Below are 18,006 nucleotides of genomic sequence, written 5' to 3' on the forward strand. Positions count from 1 at the left end.
TAAGACAGGAATCGATGGGAGGAACTGACAGGACTTAGTGAGAGTGGAATCACTTATTTTCCTCCTGAATCCTGAATGAGTTCATTCAGCAGCTCAGTTTGTGGAGTTGGTTTAAGGATGTTTGGGTTTAATGGAAACAGCGGGACCGGTCAAGTAAATCCAAACGCTCATAAAAACACCGTACAATACTTTCCATGTTGCATAACGGACACAGAAAAACGTTTTCTTTGTGCGTTGAGGATGTTTGGGAGGATTAATAAAGGGATGGATTTGGTAATTCTTCATTATAATCAATGTTCTGTTTCTGCAATAACTCTGTAAAATAAAACAGTTTATTATGTAAGATGCAGTCAAAAAAAACCAAACAAATATGCTCCGGTTCCGGCTGTTTTTAAATTATAGACTTCTTGCTTTTCTGCCGTTTTATGTCACTACAGATTTAATATCTTTCTGTTTTTAACTAATGGTGGGGAAACAGAACAATATTTAAAGTCCATCTCTGACTCTGGGAAACAGTGGTGAGGATGTTTTAACCCTCATGTCGTCTTGTGGGTGAAATTGACCCGTTTTAAAGTCTGAAAATGTGGAGAAAAAAATATATTTTCACAGTGAAACTTCTGATGTTCACATTTTCAACATTTTTGGGAAATTTTTGAACATTTTTTGGTGGAAAAAAAGAAATGCAAAAAAAAAGTTTCTTTAATAACATTCTGAATGTTACAAAAGAAAATATCAGAAGTTTTACTGATATATACATAATCACTTTAAATATTTTCAAGATTTGTTTTGGAAGATTTTTACAAATTTTTGAAAATATTTACAAGAATTGTCTTGCCAAATTTGGGGGATTTTTTTTAAAAGAAAACTTTTAAGGGAAACTTTTAAGGAATTATTGGAATTTTCTTCCTGAAGGTTTTGCAAATTTTCAGAAACTTGTTGAATTTTTTTGCAGAATTTTTAGATTTTTTTTCAGACAAGGAAACCATACTTTTTGATGCCCGTAAATGAAGACAACAGGAGGGTTAATGATGCTGAGGATAAAATAATTGTATTGTGCAGCCTGAACATTTAGAAACACTACCTTCAGCACTGGAGCTTAATAAGTCATCTTGGACCTTATTCAGTATTTTGACTGTTTGTGTCTTTTTATTTTAAAGTCCTGGTGGTGATGTCCTGCAGGATAACCAGGAGTACGAAGAACTCTGTGAATGAATGCGGGGGAAATACTGCCAATGGTAGACTAGCGCCCTCTGGTGGACTAAGATGTCCCTCCGAGCAGACAGTAAAAAGCTGCACAGAAAATTACTACAAACGCAGAAAAAATAACGTCAGAATGACTGTGTTGTTGCTCCATAACCACTGCAGTCCTGAGAGATGCCACAACAGAGATAACATGAGCAGAAACACCAACTTAAACCTTCATAAAAGGCAATAACTGATGCAACCTCATCCTCCTGTATATAGTCTTTTTTTAAAATAAACCCCTACCTAACCCTAACCCTGTATTTAATGTTTCTCTGCAATTTTGTACTGTGTGTGTTTTTCTGATTTATTCTGATACGTTTTCTTTTGGAGCTGCTGTAATGGCGAATTTCGCTGGATTTTGGTTGATTTTGATGTGAATGGTCTTAAAGAAAATATCAGAAGTTGTACTGATATATATGTAGTCACTTTAGATATTTTTAGGATTTCTTTTGGAAGATTTTTACAACTTTTAAAAAAAATATTTACAAGAATTTTCTGCCAAATTTGGGGGATTTTGTAAATATTTTTTAAATAAATATTTTAAGGGAAACTTTTAAGGAATTACTGAAATTTTCTTCCCTAAAGGTTTAGCAAATTTTCTGAAATTTTGGGAATTTTTTTTCTGAATTTTTTTCAGACAAGGAAACAATAGTTTTTGGTGCCTATAAATGAAGACAACAGGAGGGTTAAGAATGAGCCAAAAATAAACCACAGGCACAAAGAAGATTCTGTAAAAATAACTAAACTCTGGAAGTTATTAGTAACTTAATTGCAAACAGCAGCCATGTGGGAGAAATTCAGGGAGTTTTCAGCTGAACTGCAGGCCAAGGAACACAGTCCAGCCGTAGACTCTGACCCATGATTAGTGACTTAGATTCCACTCCACCAACACGCTGAATAATCCGACTCATGTCGTACCTGACGGCCTCGGCCACGTTGTTGGAGGTGTGTCCTGACAGGGCGTCATGGAGGTTCCTGATGAAATAATCTCTGTACTCCTCAGCCAGAGCCATGAAGGTCCCACCCATCACGATGAACTCCACTTTGTCCACGCTGTGACCCAACTGCTTCAGCTGCAGATCACACAGAGGGTTTTATAAGACTGGTACATCACCCTCTGGGAATATGGAGTCTTTAAAATGCAGCAACATACTGGTGCTCTCTTAAATAACAGCCACTATGTTCTAAGATAAAGCAGATTTATAATTTAAGCTACCAGTGGATATAAAACTTGCTTCTAACAGGAAAAAGTCCCGTTTTAAAGTCTGAAAATGTGAGAAAAAAATACATTTTCACAGTGAAACTTCTGTCCACATTTTCAACATTTTTGGGAAATCTTTGAACATTTTTTGGCAGAAAAAAGAAATGTTAAAAATGTTTCTTAAGTACATTCACATAAAAATAAAAAAATATTAGAAGTTTTACTGATATATATGGAATCACTTTAGATATTTTTAGGATTTTTTGGGAAAATTTTTCTTGCCAAATTTGGGGGATTTTTTTTTTTTTTAAATAAAACTTTCAAGGGAAACTTTTACAGGAATTATTGGAATTTTCTTCCTGAAGGTTTTGCAAATTTTCAGAAATTTGGGGAATTTTTTTGCAGAATTTTTGGATTTTTTTCAGACAAAGAAAAAGATTTTTTGGTGCCTGTATATGAGGACAACAGCAGGGTTAAACAGATGAAAACTGCGGCAAGTTCAGATGAACAGAGCATCTCCATAAACTGCTTTATAAAACGACTTTGCTCTGCTGAATTAGACTAATGAGGGCATAAATTTAAATATGGCATTATTGGGGTCAGGTCTAGCAGCAGCTGAATTCCACGACACTCATTACAGCGTACTAAATATACGATCAGTGCTGGTGAAGAATGAGAGTAAAAGTTGTCACTGCACTGAAGCTGATTTGTGGAAATGTCTGCAGCTCCTGAACACAGGCTGCTGTAGGAGATGTTTGTTGTAACGCAGTTCCATCTAAATAACACTGAGGAGCCACTACATAATAATATAATAATATAAAATGGTTATATACAGCACACTGACCTGCTCCACTCGATGCCGGGTCTGAAGGTATGGGTCGTAGCGAGCTCGGATGGCTCTCATGGAAGTCGGCTGTCAGAAAGACGAAAAAAAATGAATAAAATCACAAGAATAAAGATGTTAAAGCTCAGTTTATACTAAAACTATACCAGCCTGTTTATGATCTCTGAAAAATAAAGTAACCCAGAAATTTTCTTCTCTAAAAACAGGAAAATTTGGCAAAGTTCAAGCAATATTTTAAGACCTCAAGCGGTTTTCGATGCACCATTCTGCTCTAACATTCCTAAAACATTTATTCAACGTTGCATCAACAATTCCTTTCCTTTTTTAAAAACACAACATAACAATAGGTAGAACATTTTTTATTACCTCAACATCTTCAGAATACTTCTGGTAAAATACAACACCTTTGTTAATATATCAGATTACAGCAAACGTTCTGTCAGCTGTGGACTCAATAACCTCCTGCAAACGTTCTCTGAAAGTTAGTTGGATTTTCTTCTTCCTTTGTTTACATGGAACATAATCTGACAGCTTCTCCTAAACATCCTCAGAAAGCTGCAGTTACCCCTGTAAAACCCATTGCTGCAAAAATACATCACTTTTAGTTTTTTAATTACTATTTTTTATTATTTGTATCTAAATAAATATTATTTTTGCTAATTTTTTTCTATATTTGGGTTTTACAGATTATATGTATGTATGTATGTATGTATGTATGTATGTATGTATGTATGTGTATATATATATATATATATATATATATATATATATATATATATATATATATATATATATGTATATATATATATACATATATATATATACACACACATTTTTTGTTCATTTTTTTCTATATTTGGGTTTTACAGATTTTATATTATATTATATCAATATTCTATAATATAAAAAAAATTATTATTTCTTATTATATTATTCTATATTATATTATTCTATATGTGGGTTTTACAGATTTTATATATTTACATTTTCTTGATGATGAGTTTTTATTATTTATATATAAATATATATTATTTTTGCCACTCTTCTGTCTATATTTGGGTTTTACAGGGTTAAAACATTTCATCTTAGGTAACTTTCAACCCTACAGGAACATTGTATGACATGATAAACATCCATGACATATAGACATTTAAAATATTATCAGAACTTGTAGGTAATATCAGGAAATATTGTGGGAAGCTGGATTTACTGACAGAAAAGGAACCACATTTTCCTGATAATGTCCAGAACGAATATGAACAGAGTAATATGTACTTATATGTCTGTGTTGTTTGTTCACATGGATGGAATAAAACTCCTTTACCTCGTATCCTGTGTAGGACTGTGTGGAGTACTCAAAATCAGAGTCTGGTCCGCCAGGACAGTAGCTGCCAGAGTAGAGAATAAACAGAATAAAAGAACATATCTGAACATGTGAAGACAGCAACTAATGGTCTGATATCTAATTCTCTCTGGTATGAATCACTGCTGAGCCTCATGTCAGGAACCTGAGTGTGTTTTTTAACCTCATTTTTAAGAAACATTCTGACAGTATCATCCAGTCATACCACTCTCATTAATACAGGATGTGATCAATACCTGCTTTTAATAACATTTAAGCTATCATCACAGTTGGTCTTTAGAGAGATAAATAAAAACTCTAAAGTGGAAGTAAAACTCCTACCAAAGACGAAGAGAAGTGAGCTCATTACAGAGTTTAATAGCCCTGTAGTACGTGTCCATTCGTTTAAGGATTGATTTTAGGATTTCACATTTAAAGACCTTTATGGTCTGTCTCCAAAATATATTAGGGTTGCTGAGATGCAGAGACAGAAGCTCAAATTAGCTGCCTGATGAACTCCATCCTGCTGCATCAGAATCTTCTTTTAGATCACTTCTGAAGACGCATTTGCATCAGACGGCTTCCTCATAAATTTTCCTTCATGTTTGGTTCTACTTTTGTTCTTGTTGTTGGGTTTCTCTATACTTTATTCTTGATTTTGCTCTACTTTAAGCTTCTAATCATTATTTTTTTTATATGTGTATGCATTTTCTAAAAACACAATTAAGCAGGAAAAAATAAAAAACAACCCCTACTTACACACAGATGTTGCCTGTAAAGCTGATGTGAGGACATCTATGAGGTTTACACATCACAGCAACGACTGCAATCTGCAACAGAAGCATTAAATATTTAACTACGCTTCTTCTTCTTTAGAGATGAATATAAGGTTGTGTTGGCAGGTTCCAACTCTGATACTTTTCTAAATAATTTTTCTTTTTTTAGTTAGTGCAAAACAAAAGCTAAACCTTTTCCATTCTGTTTCTGTCATACTGGATGTTTGTTAACCCTCCTGTTGTCCTCATTTATGGGCACCAAAAAATATTGTTTCCTTGTCTGAAAAAAATCGAAAAAACTGCCAAAAAATTCCCCAAATTTATGAAAATTTGCAAAACCTCCAGGAAGAAAATTTCAGTAATTCCTTAAAAGTTTCCCTTAAAAGTTTTATTTTTAAAAAATCCCCCAAATTTGGCAAGAAGATTCCTGTAAATATTTTCAAAAAATTACTAAAAATTTTCCAAAAAAAATCCTGTGAATATATATGTACACACTTGGACAAAACTGTTTGTACCCCTCGGTTAATAAGGATAAGGATAAACTTTATTGATCCCACAGTGGGGAAAGTTCACGGTTACAGCAGCTTCAAAGAAAAAGTAAAAGGCAGTGCAGGAATAAATAAGAAAAAGAAACACAGTGCAAAAATTGCAGGAAAAAAAATGGTCACAGGAATAATTTGAATCTGACAAAAGTAATAATAAATGAAAATTCTATGAAAATTAACCAATGAAAATCAGACATTGCTTTTGAACCGTGGTTTAACAGAATTATTTAAAAAATAAACCCATGAAACAGGTCTGGACAAAAATGATGGTACCCTTAACTTAATATTTTGTTGCACAACCTCTTGAGGCAATCACTGCAATGAAACCATTTGTGTAACTGTCAGTGAGACTTCTGCACCTCTCAGCAGGTATTCTGGTCCACTCCTCATCAGCAGACTGCTCCAGTTGTCTCAGGTTTGAAGGTTCCTTCTCCAGACGCCATGTTTCAGCTCCTTCCACAGATGTTCAATAGGATTTAGATCAGGGCTCATAGAGGCCACTTCAGAATAGTCCAATGTTTTCCTCTTAGCCGTTCTTGGCTGTTTTTAGCTGTGTGTTTTGCCTCATTATCCTGTTGCAAGACCCACGACCTGCGACTGAGACCAAGCTTTCTGACACTGGGCAGCACATTTCTCTCTAGAATACCTTGATAGTCATGAGATTTCATTGTACCTGCACAGATTCCAGACACCCTGTACCAGATGCAGCAAAGCAGCCCCAGAACATAACAGAACCTCCTCCATGTTCCACAGTAGGGACAGTGTTCTTTTCTTCATATGCTTCATTTCTGCATCTGTGAACATAGAGCTGATGTACCAAAAAGTTCCAGTTTTGTCTGGTCTGTCCATAGGACATTCTCCCAGAAGCTTTGTGGCTTGTCAACATGCAGTTTGGCAAATTCCAGTCTGGCTTTTTTATGATTTGTTTTCAACAATGGTGTCCTCCTTGGTCGTCTCCCATGAAGTCCACTTTGGTTCAAACAATGATGGATGGTGTGATCTGACACTGATGTAGCTTGACCTTGGAGTTCACCTTTAATGTCATTAGAGGTTGTTCTGGGCTCTTTTGTTATCATTCCTATTATCCGTCTCTTCCATTTGTCATCAGTTTTCCTCCTGAGGCCACGTCCAGGGAGGTTGGCTACAGTCCCATGGAAACATTTTTAACATTTACTTTTTTCCACCAAAAAATGTTCAAAGATTTCCCAAAAATGTTGAAAATGTGGACATCAGAAGTTTCACTGTGAAAATATATATCTTTTTCCACATTTTCAAACTTTATAATGGGTCTATTTTGACCTGCAGGACGACACGAGGGTTAATCCAGAAAACAACACGGGATAAAATCACGACTCCTCTCGGAAACTGTCAGGAAATCCTGAGAAAGTTTGAGGAGATTTTGTGAAGGTTAACACCATGTAGATGAGCCGGCTACAGAACATTATTATTACACTACATTACATGTGTTGCACGACCATTTCTTCATCTCCTGAGACACGACTGCGTTTCTCAGTCTGACGTCAGCTCAGACCTTGAAGATAAATCCCTCATTTTAACCGTTTGGTTCCAGTCTGACAGAACATGAAACAGGCAGCATCACAGAGAACATAAGGAGAGCTACGTACCCCACTGGCAGTACGGATCGGTTTGGCCTTCAGTTTGGGCACCAGAGCTCGACGGTACCGAGGTGGAACAGCAGCGATGATGTCCACCAGTCTGGGCTGAGCTTCAAGTCCATATTTAGCCGATGTCTTGGTCTTTACTCTGATTAGGAAAAGAATAAAAACATAAATAAACATTACACAGTCTATAGTAATATCTGAGAGGAGAACATCTTAGTCATAAAAGTGGCTTTAAAATACTAGGGTGACTTGTTAAATATTCTCATTTATTACATAATGTTGCGTCATATGTGACTGTAGACCAGGGGTGTCCAACATGGGGCCCGTGGGCCAAAAGCGGCCCTCCAGAGGGTCCAATCCGGCCCTCAAAGTGGAAAAATTACAGAGAAGACATTAACTGCAGATTGTAAATTAGTAAAACTGTAAATTTAAAATCATTTCTGGACCATGACAAGTTGTTTGGATCAGAAAGTAAAATACTAGATTGTTCATTGTTCTTTTGTTGTTTTGGGTCTCATTTTGTAATATTTAGTCTTGTTTTTTGTCTGATTTTGTCATTTGTCTCATGTTTTTGTCGGCTTATGTTTCCTTTTTACCTCGCTTGCCTCTCATCCAAGATGAGAGGAGGAACGTCTTCAAGAACCTCCAGAGACGTCCAGTTGAGCAATCCTGTTGTTTCTCTACACAACCTCCAGTTTTCTTTTCTCTAAAATTCATATTTTTACTCTGAGTCCCATCAATTCCCACCGCCCGCTACATATTTAGGTCACATGATTCGGTATCCGTACATAAGGTACACATGCAGAACACACGCCTGAGCTCAGAGCAAGGCCATTTTTTATTAATAATTTCATCTGTTGGAAACGATACAAGGACTGAGCAGCCTTGGAGGAGGACTGCTCTCCCAGTGCTTTTACTGTATTTTCACTAGTTCAAACTTAATCTAAGACATCTAAGAAGAATGTAGATATGCTAAACTGAGTGGAATTAAAGATATCTTGAACTAGAATTAGTCAGAATTAAACTGGACTACAACTACTAATAATTTAGCTACAGATATCCACAATGTCCATCATCACAAACATAAATGGTAAAAGTGACATAAAATCTTAGAAAGTACGATAATATGGATCTGAAATGTTATTTTTGATGAGAAAGAACTCAGAGATCTGCCATACATATCCAATCTACCTATTATACATCAGAACGGCTGGCCATATGTGTCCCTACACTGTGGAGGACTCACTTGTTTAGGTTGATGTCTTTGCCTTCTTCGTGGGCTTCAACCAGCTGCTTGATGACATCAGCGATGGTCATCATCATCAGCTCGGCTCGGCTGAGGTCACCTGGCCAGGAGCAGAGATCAATACGGTGAGATTACTGTTTGAAAAAGCTTGTTTCAGGTCTACTAGTCTCTGTCACCTCATCACAGTAGAAACTAGTCCATCTGCAGCACCAGCCTCATTCCATGAAGCCCAGTTTCTAAACATCTACAGCTGTTTTTATCTGAATCAAACTGTCATAATGTGTAAATACACAGAACACTGTTCCTGAGTTAACAACAAAGGTATGTCTTTGTAAAACTGCAATGTTTCTTATAAGTGAGTAATTATGACAAAATAACTACTTGCAGTCTAATAAGGCTTGACGTTCAGGATTCAGTATCGTTTCTATATAGGATGATATTGTTTACGCTGTATGTGTTTGGCATGTCTAATATCCTTGCTTCTAACATCCATAGCATGATTTCTGCATGGGTTTTATATAGAGAATTAAGTCAATTAGCTTTTTTTCGATCATCCTATGTGCTGTAATATTTAAAATATAAGCCTTGTGACTGAAATCGAGTCATTTTGATGCATTAATGAGATTTTAGTCACAATATAGGATCTGCAATCTCATTCTGACAGCAGAAAAACTACAATATGTGGGTTGAACCGGTCCTTTAAAGCTGTTTCAACTGGTTAAAAACAGCTGCAATGGTTATAATCTGATGTAGAGGCATCATGATGACTGGTACAGGTGAGGTTGTTACAGCCTCAGGAACACGAAATACCAGCTGGACAACATATTAAACCAAAGTCCAGCTCACACAATCAGAGGTTACTGAAATAATTAGCCTGTATTTTCTTCCAAACGGGACCTAAAAGCTGTTAAACTGATAAAACTACAGATTTATTCCTCTCAGAGTTATACCGCTGCTAGTTAGCATTAGCCGCCTGAACGCTTTAAAAACTGTTTCAGACTTTTTAAACTCTCTGTCACACACTTACTCTTCTTCTTTGGCTTCCCCATGTCTTCTTTAAGGCAAACAGTCCGATTTCAAACGAATGGATGTGTGTTATAGGTCTACATCTGTCTTTAAAGTCCTTAGAGTGCTAACGGTGCTAATAGTAAACAACACGTGGCTTACTCCGTATGGCAACAGAAAGTGTCGTAAAATGTCGCAGTGTCTGATAAATACGTTTTGTAGTTTTTGTAGTTCCTATAATTGCTGTAGTCAGATTAGCTCTCATTAGATCATGAACAGATGTTTTGGGAATACATTTTGTGGTTATTCTAACTTACAGGACTATTCTAATAATTATTAATAGCAATAATAATTATTCTTTCGGCTTTTTCCACATGTATGAACAGCACAGTAGTAGTAGTAGTAGTAAAAATAATAATAACAATAATAATAATAATAATAGCAATAATAATAATATTAGTAGTAATAATAAAAATTCATATGACTTTGAATAACCATTAAATACACTTTTTCTGTTACTATTACTACTACTACTGCTACTAACAATAATAATAATAATAATAATAATAATAATAATAATAATAATAATAATAATAATAATAATAATAATAATAATAATAATAATAATAGCATGTAATTTTATTTAAATTGTCGTGTTACAAAAAATTTGTGAAAAAAAATGGTCTACTGAAAAAGGAAAATTCCGTAAAATGACTTCTTTTCCCAGTGAAGGAGATGACGGAGAACAGCTGGGTCCTGTAGTTCCAGAGCGTCCACGGGGCGGCGTTGTCCTCCTCCGCCCTGCTCTCCGTAAATCTCTGGGTAAATCCCTTCAGCTCCGGTGGACATGTCGGGCTGATCTCTGAGGGAACTTTCAGGAAATGCAACAGGTGGAGGAGCCGGAGGGACGAAGCGTTACACCGGGAGGCTTTCTGCTCCTCCAGACGGACACCAGGCTCTCCGCCGGGGCTCCTCACCCAGCCTTCACCGGGGCAGAAACGTCTCTGAGCGGTCACCGTCAACACATTTGACCCCCACGGTTCTCTGTCTGTTTGTGATCGGCATCCGTTAGCGTCCCGGCTAGCCGCAGAGAGCCTCCAGGAGCCGGACACGCACTCAGCCGTTCACACGGTCAGTTGACGGTTTACCGGGTTTCATCGTTTGTTAAATCTTCCTGGAAGTTTTTCATAAGTTATTTAGAGAGAGTTCTGTGAAGGTGAACGGAGGGACAAGAGGCAGAACTGGAAGGTGTGTTCAGGTGTATGTGGGCCAATCTATAACTGAAGGACTTTAGAAGTCCATGGGAAATGTCTGGCATTCATTTTTATTAAAACACACACAAAAAAAACGTCATTTATGTTCATTGTGATCACGTCTTTACCAATTACATCCTAATGCAGTACAGAATCCTAGGACAACATTCTAGAATCCTACAAAAACATTCTAAAATACAAGGACAACATTGTAGAATCTTACAACGTTCTAGAGTAATAGCACAGCATTCTAGAATCCTACAACATTCTAGAACACTGCGACAACATTCTAGAATCCTACAGCATTATAGAATACTAGGACAACATTCTAGAATCCTACAACAACATTCTAGAATACCAGGACAGCATTCTGTCATTTTACAACATTCTAGAATCCTACAACAACATTCTAGAATCCTACAGCATTATAGAATACTAGGACAACATTCTAGAATCCTACAACAACATTCTAGAATACCAGGACAGCATTCTGTCATTTTACAACATTCTAGAATCCTACAACAACATTCTAGAATCTTTCATCATTCTAGAATCTTAAGATAACATTCTAGAATCTTAAGACAACATTCTAGAATCCTACAAATTCCAGAATCCTAACAATCACTTATTAATAAAAATGACTGGATATCACTAAAATGTCAACTAAATAACTGTCTGAATTTAATACCAACCACTTTCTAATGAGCTAAACAATAATAAAATGAGCTGATTCAGAAATAGTTTGGATTGTGTTCTTTATTTTAAGTTGAGATAATCATGACAGATATTTCTTTTTTTGGCAATATATCACATTTTCTATGGAAAATAACAAATCCCTTTCAACTAAGTTCCCCATTACAAAAACACCTCTCAAGGTGTTACTTAATTAGTTAATTGGTTTTAGGCCTGAAAACAGCAAAAATGCCAACTATGATACAAAAAGTCCTGCAATTATATATTGACCTGCGTAATCATTGGTGTTTAACCAGTGAATGTTGACCTGTTTAATCAGTGAACGTTGACCTGTTTAACTAGTGAATGTTGACCCGTTTAACCAGTGAACGTTGACCTGTTTACCAGTGAACGTTGACCCGTTTAACCAGTGAACATTGACCCGTTTAACTAGTGAACGTTGACCCGTTTAACTAGTGACCGTTGACCCGTTTAACTAGTGAATGTTGACCCGTTTAACTAGTTAACGTTGGCCCGTTTAACCAGTGAACGTTGGCCCGTTTAACCAGTGAAGGTTGACCCGTTTAACCAGTGAAGGTTGGCCCGTTTAACCAGTGAACGTTGGCCCGTTTAACCAGTGAAGGTTGACCCGTTTAACCAGTGAAGGTTGACCCGTTTAACCAGTGAAGGTTGACCCGTTTAACCAGTGAAGGTTGACCCGTTTAACCAGTGAAGGTTGACCCGTTTAACCAGTGAATGTTGACCTGTTCGTTCGTTCAGCAGCTCAGGAGGCATCATGGATGAAAACAGCCTCACCGGCTCCAACGTGAAGGTCGCTGTTCGTGTCCGACCCATGAACAGGAGAGGTGAGTAAAAGTCATACAGGAGCCAACACAGTTAGAACAGGTTAACACGATCATGTGCTGTTTGCGTTGCTCATGGTTACAGAGCGGTGACAGAAAACAGCTGCATCAGACCCAAAGGAGCGCATTTTACAAGTAGTTTATTTAACACTAATAGTACAGATGGTCTAAAATATGCTTGATACACAGATTGGCTCAGATCTTAACTGGGTGATCCCTTCTCTAAGGTGGTTTTCAGAATAACAATTGGAAATCAAGGTGCAAGAAACAAGGAAAAGAAATGGAAAATATTCTGCAAATCCAAATGGAGCTGTATTTTATAGTAGTGACTGCAAACCAGACATCAGAGCTGATCCAGTCCACATGATGCGTTATCACTGTAGACGACTTTATCCACCTCCAGACTGAATTATCAGACTCTGTGTCTGTGTTTGCTTCCAGAATTTATTCTTTGTGCATTTTAAAATATTGCATCAGAAGAAGAAAACATTTCACGTTTTTTTTTTTTTTTTGGATGATTTCTGGAAAATGAATTCACTTTACTTTAGATAGCAGCATCTTCTTCAGATGAGGTATGACATTATGTATTATTATTTATGTCACACGACTGCGCACCGTTGTGTTTATTTGTTTTTGTGTTTTTGTACCACATGAAATGTGGACACCAGCAGCTGATAGAAAATAATAAGAATTACAGTTTTCCCTCTAGAAATCAGTTCCTAAAGACATTCGTCTCCATTATTCTCCTGTAGATTTTTAATGTTTTGTTAGTTTCTTTCTTTTTCTTTGAGGTCTTGTTCTGGTTTTGTTTGTGGTTTCTTTAACTCCCTTTGATAAAACTTTGTACCACTACCTTCTGGTGAAGCCTAATTTAAATAAAACCAGCCAAATTCACTGTTTAGGCAACATTTTAAAAGTTAAAATTAAATTTTGCTGGACAGTTAAATGGAACCACAGCTTATATTGTGCTCTTTGAATTTATGAGTCTAGTTCGTAGTTTTTGACAAACAGCTCCATTCCTATGTTTTACAGAGTTAATTTTTCCCCTTTAGCCTCTGAAAAGGTCTATTTTACCTCTTTCTGGAAAAGCTTTAATAGGAGTCTGTGGAAGTGAACATGGAACATTGAGGTCACATCCTGGCAGAGAATGGACTGTAATGCATGTGGAGCTGCATGTTTAATGCTCTGTCACCGGCCTAAATAACTCTGAGAGCAGCTGAACAGGACTGAAGTGTCGGCTGTCAGACGTCCTTCATCTTTAAGTTTTATGATCACTTTACACTTTACTGAATATTTCAAATGTACATAACAAGCTACAAACGTTGAAACCCATGCTGTACTCTGTCCTGGATGTTTCAGTGCTTTTATACCTTCGTTGTCGGTGCTGGAATGAGGAAGAAAAGGTGTGACCTGCTTCCCTACTGTCTGCTCAGTAAACTGCTGCTAGTGTTTGAACAGGCAGGTTCTGATGAATCATCATCAATAAACCTATTTCCTGCTCTCCATGTTGGACTGTTTGCATTATGATCAGGAGGAGGTGGCACACACACGCACACACATGCACACGCACACACACACACACACACACACACACACACACACACACACACACGCGCACGCGCTCGCACACGCACACACACACACACACACACACACACACACACACAGTAAGCCACCTGTCATTGTGCAGTGAAAGCTGTCAGAAACGGCTAAATAAAGCTGTGATCATCAGTGGATGTTTCTCTGCCTTTTCCAGTTAAAGCAGCACATTGAGGTGGTTAGAGGGTTTAATGTGAATATTAGGGCCGACCGTAGGGATTTTAGACACCGATTCCAATAATTTTCGGAAAAAATTCCGATAACCGGTTAATCGGCTGATTCACCCTGTAAAACCCACAACATCAGTTTTATTTTTTGTAAATATTATTTCACACACACATACACACACACATATATATAAATATGTGTGTGTGTGTATATATATATAATTTATTTTTGCAAATTTTTTTTATAGTTTTCTCTATTTTTGCTCATTTTCTTCTATATTTGGGTTCATATATTACTATTATTATTATTTTATTTTATTGTTTGCTATTTTTTATATTTGGGTTTTATATATATGTGTGTGTGTGTGTGTGTATACATTTTTTTCGTTTATTTTTTTGCTCATTTTTTTCTATATTTGGGTCTTACTGACCCATCTTACTAATGAATAAAATAACTTATTTTTTGTTCCCTAAGCGCTTCCAACAGCAAACATCTGAATTCGAGACAGAACATTTGACTGTTTTAATACTTTGTCCTTTAGTATGTGTTTAACTTTACAACAGAGAGGAATTTTGAAAAACATGCAACAAAGCATTAAACCTCTGGGAAATTATATAACCTTAAAAAGAGTCAATCTATAAATGAGTTCTGAAATCCATCTGTTCTGGTACTTCTAGTAGCTGCAGATTACAGGTAAGTTATAGAACAGGTGAATTTAGTGGTAAAACATTATTTCTGCAGCCCTCTGATGCCCTTTAACTTTAAATCACATTTTCTCTGCTCCATTATTTTCTTTGCTGTGAAGTCAGGACTCATATGAACCAAAATAAAAACCAGAGATCCTTTCTCAGATGTAAAACATGTCATCTTTGACAGCATTTTAAATCTACAATGGTCACTAATAGTCTGACACTAATGTTCCTCCATAACAACACAGTGAGTTACTGTTCCAGTCTGGGTCACGTTCTAGGATTTTCTGACAGTACAACTGAGAGAATTGCATATTCCATTTCTAAATCAAAAAAATCATTAATATTAATATGTCCCTTCTTGTCTTTGATGCAGAAAAAGACCTGAAGACTAAGTGCGTGGTGGAGATGGAAGGAAACCAGACGGTTCTGTATTCAGCTGTAACCAGCGCCAACAAAGGAGACCCCCGGTAAGATGCACGAGTTCATCACATCATCACCAGGATGAGGCCAAACCTTCTAACGTTTAGTCATATTAAACTGTACTTCTGTTACTCATATACCTGTGGTCCCGTCAGAGGAGTTATCAGGGAGAGACTGAGTGGGAAAATAACGAAACACCACAGATGACGCTTGACTGACACGTAACACACCTCCGCCCAAAAACACAGAATCCCCTGCTCTGCAACAACTGGGAAAACATCCAGGCATTGAACCAAGTGAAAATGCGCTTGTCTGTAGTAGAAAACCTACGGGAGGCTGAATGAAAGTTTTATTACGTTTTTGTGCCCCCCTTTTTTTTTTTTTTTTTTTTTTTTTTTTTTTAAAAGATTTTGTATATTTTTAATTACTAGCAGTATTTTTGCTGCTTTAGGGTATTAATTACTCGTTACAGTGGTCCTAACATCTTTGTGTCTATTATCCAATTTAGTCCAATGTGATATTTCTTGGTACTTGTTTTGTAATATTTTTGATCAGTTCAAGCTGAATGTGTATCTGGACAGGTCTATATATTTTTCCTTTATAAATTTATGATTTTAACTTGTCTTTTTTGAGCTGATTTGTTATCAGCCCTTTTTGGGGATTTTTTGGCTTGTGCAGTTATAGATCCAACAGTAGAATGTTTTCTGTCTTCTGTTGTACATAATGATAAAAAATTATATGATTTTGGTAAGAAATGAGTTGTTATTGACTTACTGAACACAAAAAAGGCCAGATTTGGGACTTGGACCTGTTTTAGGGAGTAGTTAGACTATATTCGTTAAGCCCTGATTATTCTCCCTTATGAACACTCACACCACAGATCACAGTTTCTGTCTCTAGACTGTATTTCTGTCCACTGGAGTCTGACTGACTGTCATTTCATACATGTGCAGTCAATCAGTCATCATGGATAGAGTCTTTATTTGGGTTTGTCTCATGGAACATAGTTTTGGTGATTATTGAGTCATATGAGGTGGAGAATCATGAATGACCTTAGACGTAAGAGTATAAAAACTTAATTCTAGTGAGCAGTGAGTTGTTAATGCCTTATCAATACACAAAACACAAGATTTAGGACTTTGATTGTTTTAGGGAGTTGTCAGTCTGGATTTAATGCTTGTTAAACTTGATTATTCTCCGTTGTGGATTATAGTTTCTGTCATTCTACTGTTTATTTAGTCCACGAGTCCACCTGGACTACATCCATACGAGGAATAGACAGATTATCGGAGCCAATATTTGGCATTTTTCCTTGTAAAAGAGGTCCTCAGTTTACGACGTCCTCAACTTACAGCGTTTCATCGTTAAGTCAGAACCTTTTACATGGAACTAGTTGATGATCAGAGTGGATGAATACGTCGTCACATGGTGCTATCAGACAGCTTTGTTTCCATTCTCTGGTTGTACTCCACCTTGGATTGTGCTACATTCACTAACTTTTTGTCCTTCATTATGGCTCCCAGCGTAAGTCAGACTCTTCTGATGCTTGGAAGAAAAGGAAAGCCGTCTCCATGGAAGTGAAATTAGACAGAATAAAAGGCTGGGAACAGGAAGAAACACCGACCAACATGGGTCAAGTTGTAAAAACAGGTCAACATATTCTGTTATCTTCTAGTAAAATGATTCATACATGCATGAAAGTCGTTGGTATTCATGACTTTTATGAAGAACTGAAGGATGTCGTGATGCACGGAACGGCTTTGTTTACATTTTCACAGGAGTTCCGACTTACGGTGAAAATCGACTTACGTAGATCAGTAGGAAGGGAGCTCTGATGTAAGTCCAGGACCTCCTGTATCTGTATTTTTATTGACCGATTGGAATAGAATAGAATAGAATGTTTTTTATTGTCGTTATACACACACGATGTACGACGAAATTAAAGACAACTCTTGTGATGCAAAGTACAAATAGATGAAAGTGTAAATATATACACAAAATGAGCGGGCAGAACAAGCATGACAACAAACAACAGCAGAGATAAATACATTGTCCTGTTGATAAAATGTGTTCAGTAGAATAATAACCGTCTGTGGTGTCAGTAGTGGTCAAAAAGGAATAGGATTGAGGAGTTCATACTAGGACTGTCTAAGCCACAACTATTCCTCAGTAAATCTTCTTACAGAACTTGGAAGCACTCTTCTCTATGTTGTTTTAAAAGCTGTTCAGTCTCATTTAGTCCACAGTTTGTAGTAGTTATGTTCAGTGGACGGCTACAGCCTCCTCACTATACCAGGATGCCAACATTACGATACTACTTCCTGAGAGTGGATCCAGTCCTGTGCACCATTCAATGATTTGGATGTAAATACCATGGACTGTATATAAAGAAAAAAAGCAGTCTATCGAATTTTAGCTTTAGCTACTGTAAATTGGGTCTATGGAGCCAGAGCTTTTTGGAGCCAGCCCCTGGTGGACGGTGTGATATTACCAGTTTTTGACACTTCCGGCTA

General features: G+C 36.8%; 2 protein-coding genes across 14 annotated transcripts in view; one reads left to right on the top strand and one right to left on the bottom strand.

Annotated features, from left to right (window-relative positions):
* elp3 (elongator acetyltransferase complex subunit 3) overlaps positions 1-10,007 on the bottom strand; it is a 40,266-nt gene extending 30,259 nt beyond the window's left edge. Inside the window, exons 1-7 of the mRNA XM_023274380.3 lie at positions 9,849-10,007; positions 8,822-8,921; positions 7,579-7,717; positions 5,392-5,462; positions 4,615-4,678; positions 3,291-3,359; positions 2,164-2,318 (exon numbers count right to left, since the gene is read on the bottom strand). Coding sequence (XP_023130148.1) covers positions 2,164-2,318; positions 3,291-3,359; positions 4,615-4,678; positions 5,392-5,462; positions 7,579-7,717; positions 8,822-8,921; positions 9,849-9,870 — 620 coding nt within the window. The 5' untranslated portion in view covers positions 9,871-10,007. The remainder of the gene's footprint in view (positions 1-2,163; positions 2,319-3,290; positions 3,360-4,614; positions 4,679-5,391; positions 5,463-7,578; positions 7,718-8,821; positions 8,922-9,848) is intronic.
* Positions 10,008-10,627: 620 nt separating this feature from the next.
* LOC111562636 (kinesin-like protein KIF13B) overlaps positions 10,628-18,006 on the top strand; it is a 71,630-nt gene continuing 64,251 nt past the window's right edge. For 9 of the 13 annotated variants that reach the window (XM_055015787.1, XM_055015784.1, XM_055015789.1 and 6 more), the window contains exons 1-3: positions 10,629-10,957; positions 12,535-12,617; positions 15,447-15,540. In XM_055015787.1, coding sequence (XP_054871762.1) covers positions 12,548-12,617; positions 15,447-15,540 — 164 coding nt within the window. In that variant the 5' untranslated portion in view covers positions 10,629-10,957; positions 12,535-12,547. Of the gene's footprint in view, positions 10,958-12,531; positions 12,618-15,446; positions 15,541-18,006 lie in introns of all 13 variants that reach the window. The other 4 variants (XR_008603470.1, XR_008603471.1, XM_055015782.1 and 1 more) reach the window with 2 other exon arrangements.

Source organism: Amphiprion ocellaris, chromosome 12, assembly GCF_022539595.1.
Source record: "Amphiprion ocellaris isolate individual 3 ecotype Okinawa chromosome 12, ASM2253959v1, whole genome shotgun sequence".
In the NCBI taxonomy this organism is placed as follows: Eukaryota; Metazoa; Chordata; class Actinopteri; family Pomacentridae; genus Amphiprion; species Amphiprion ocellaris.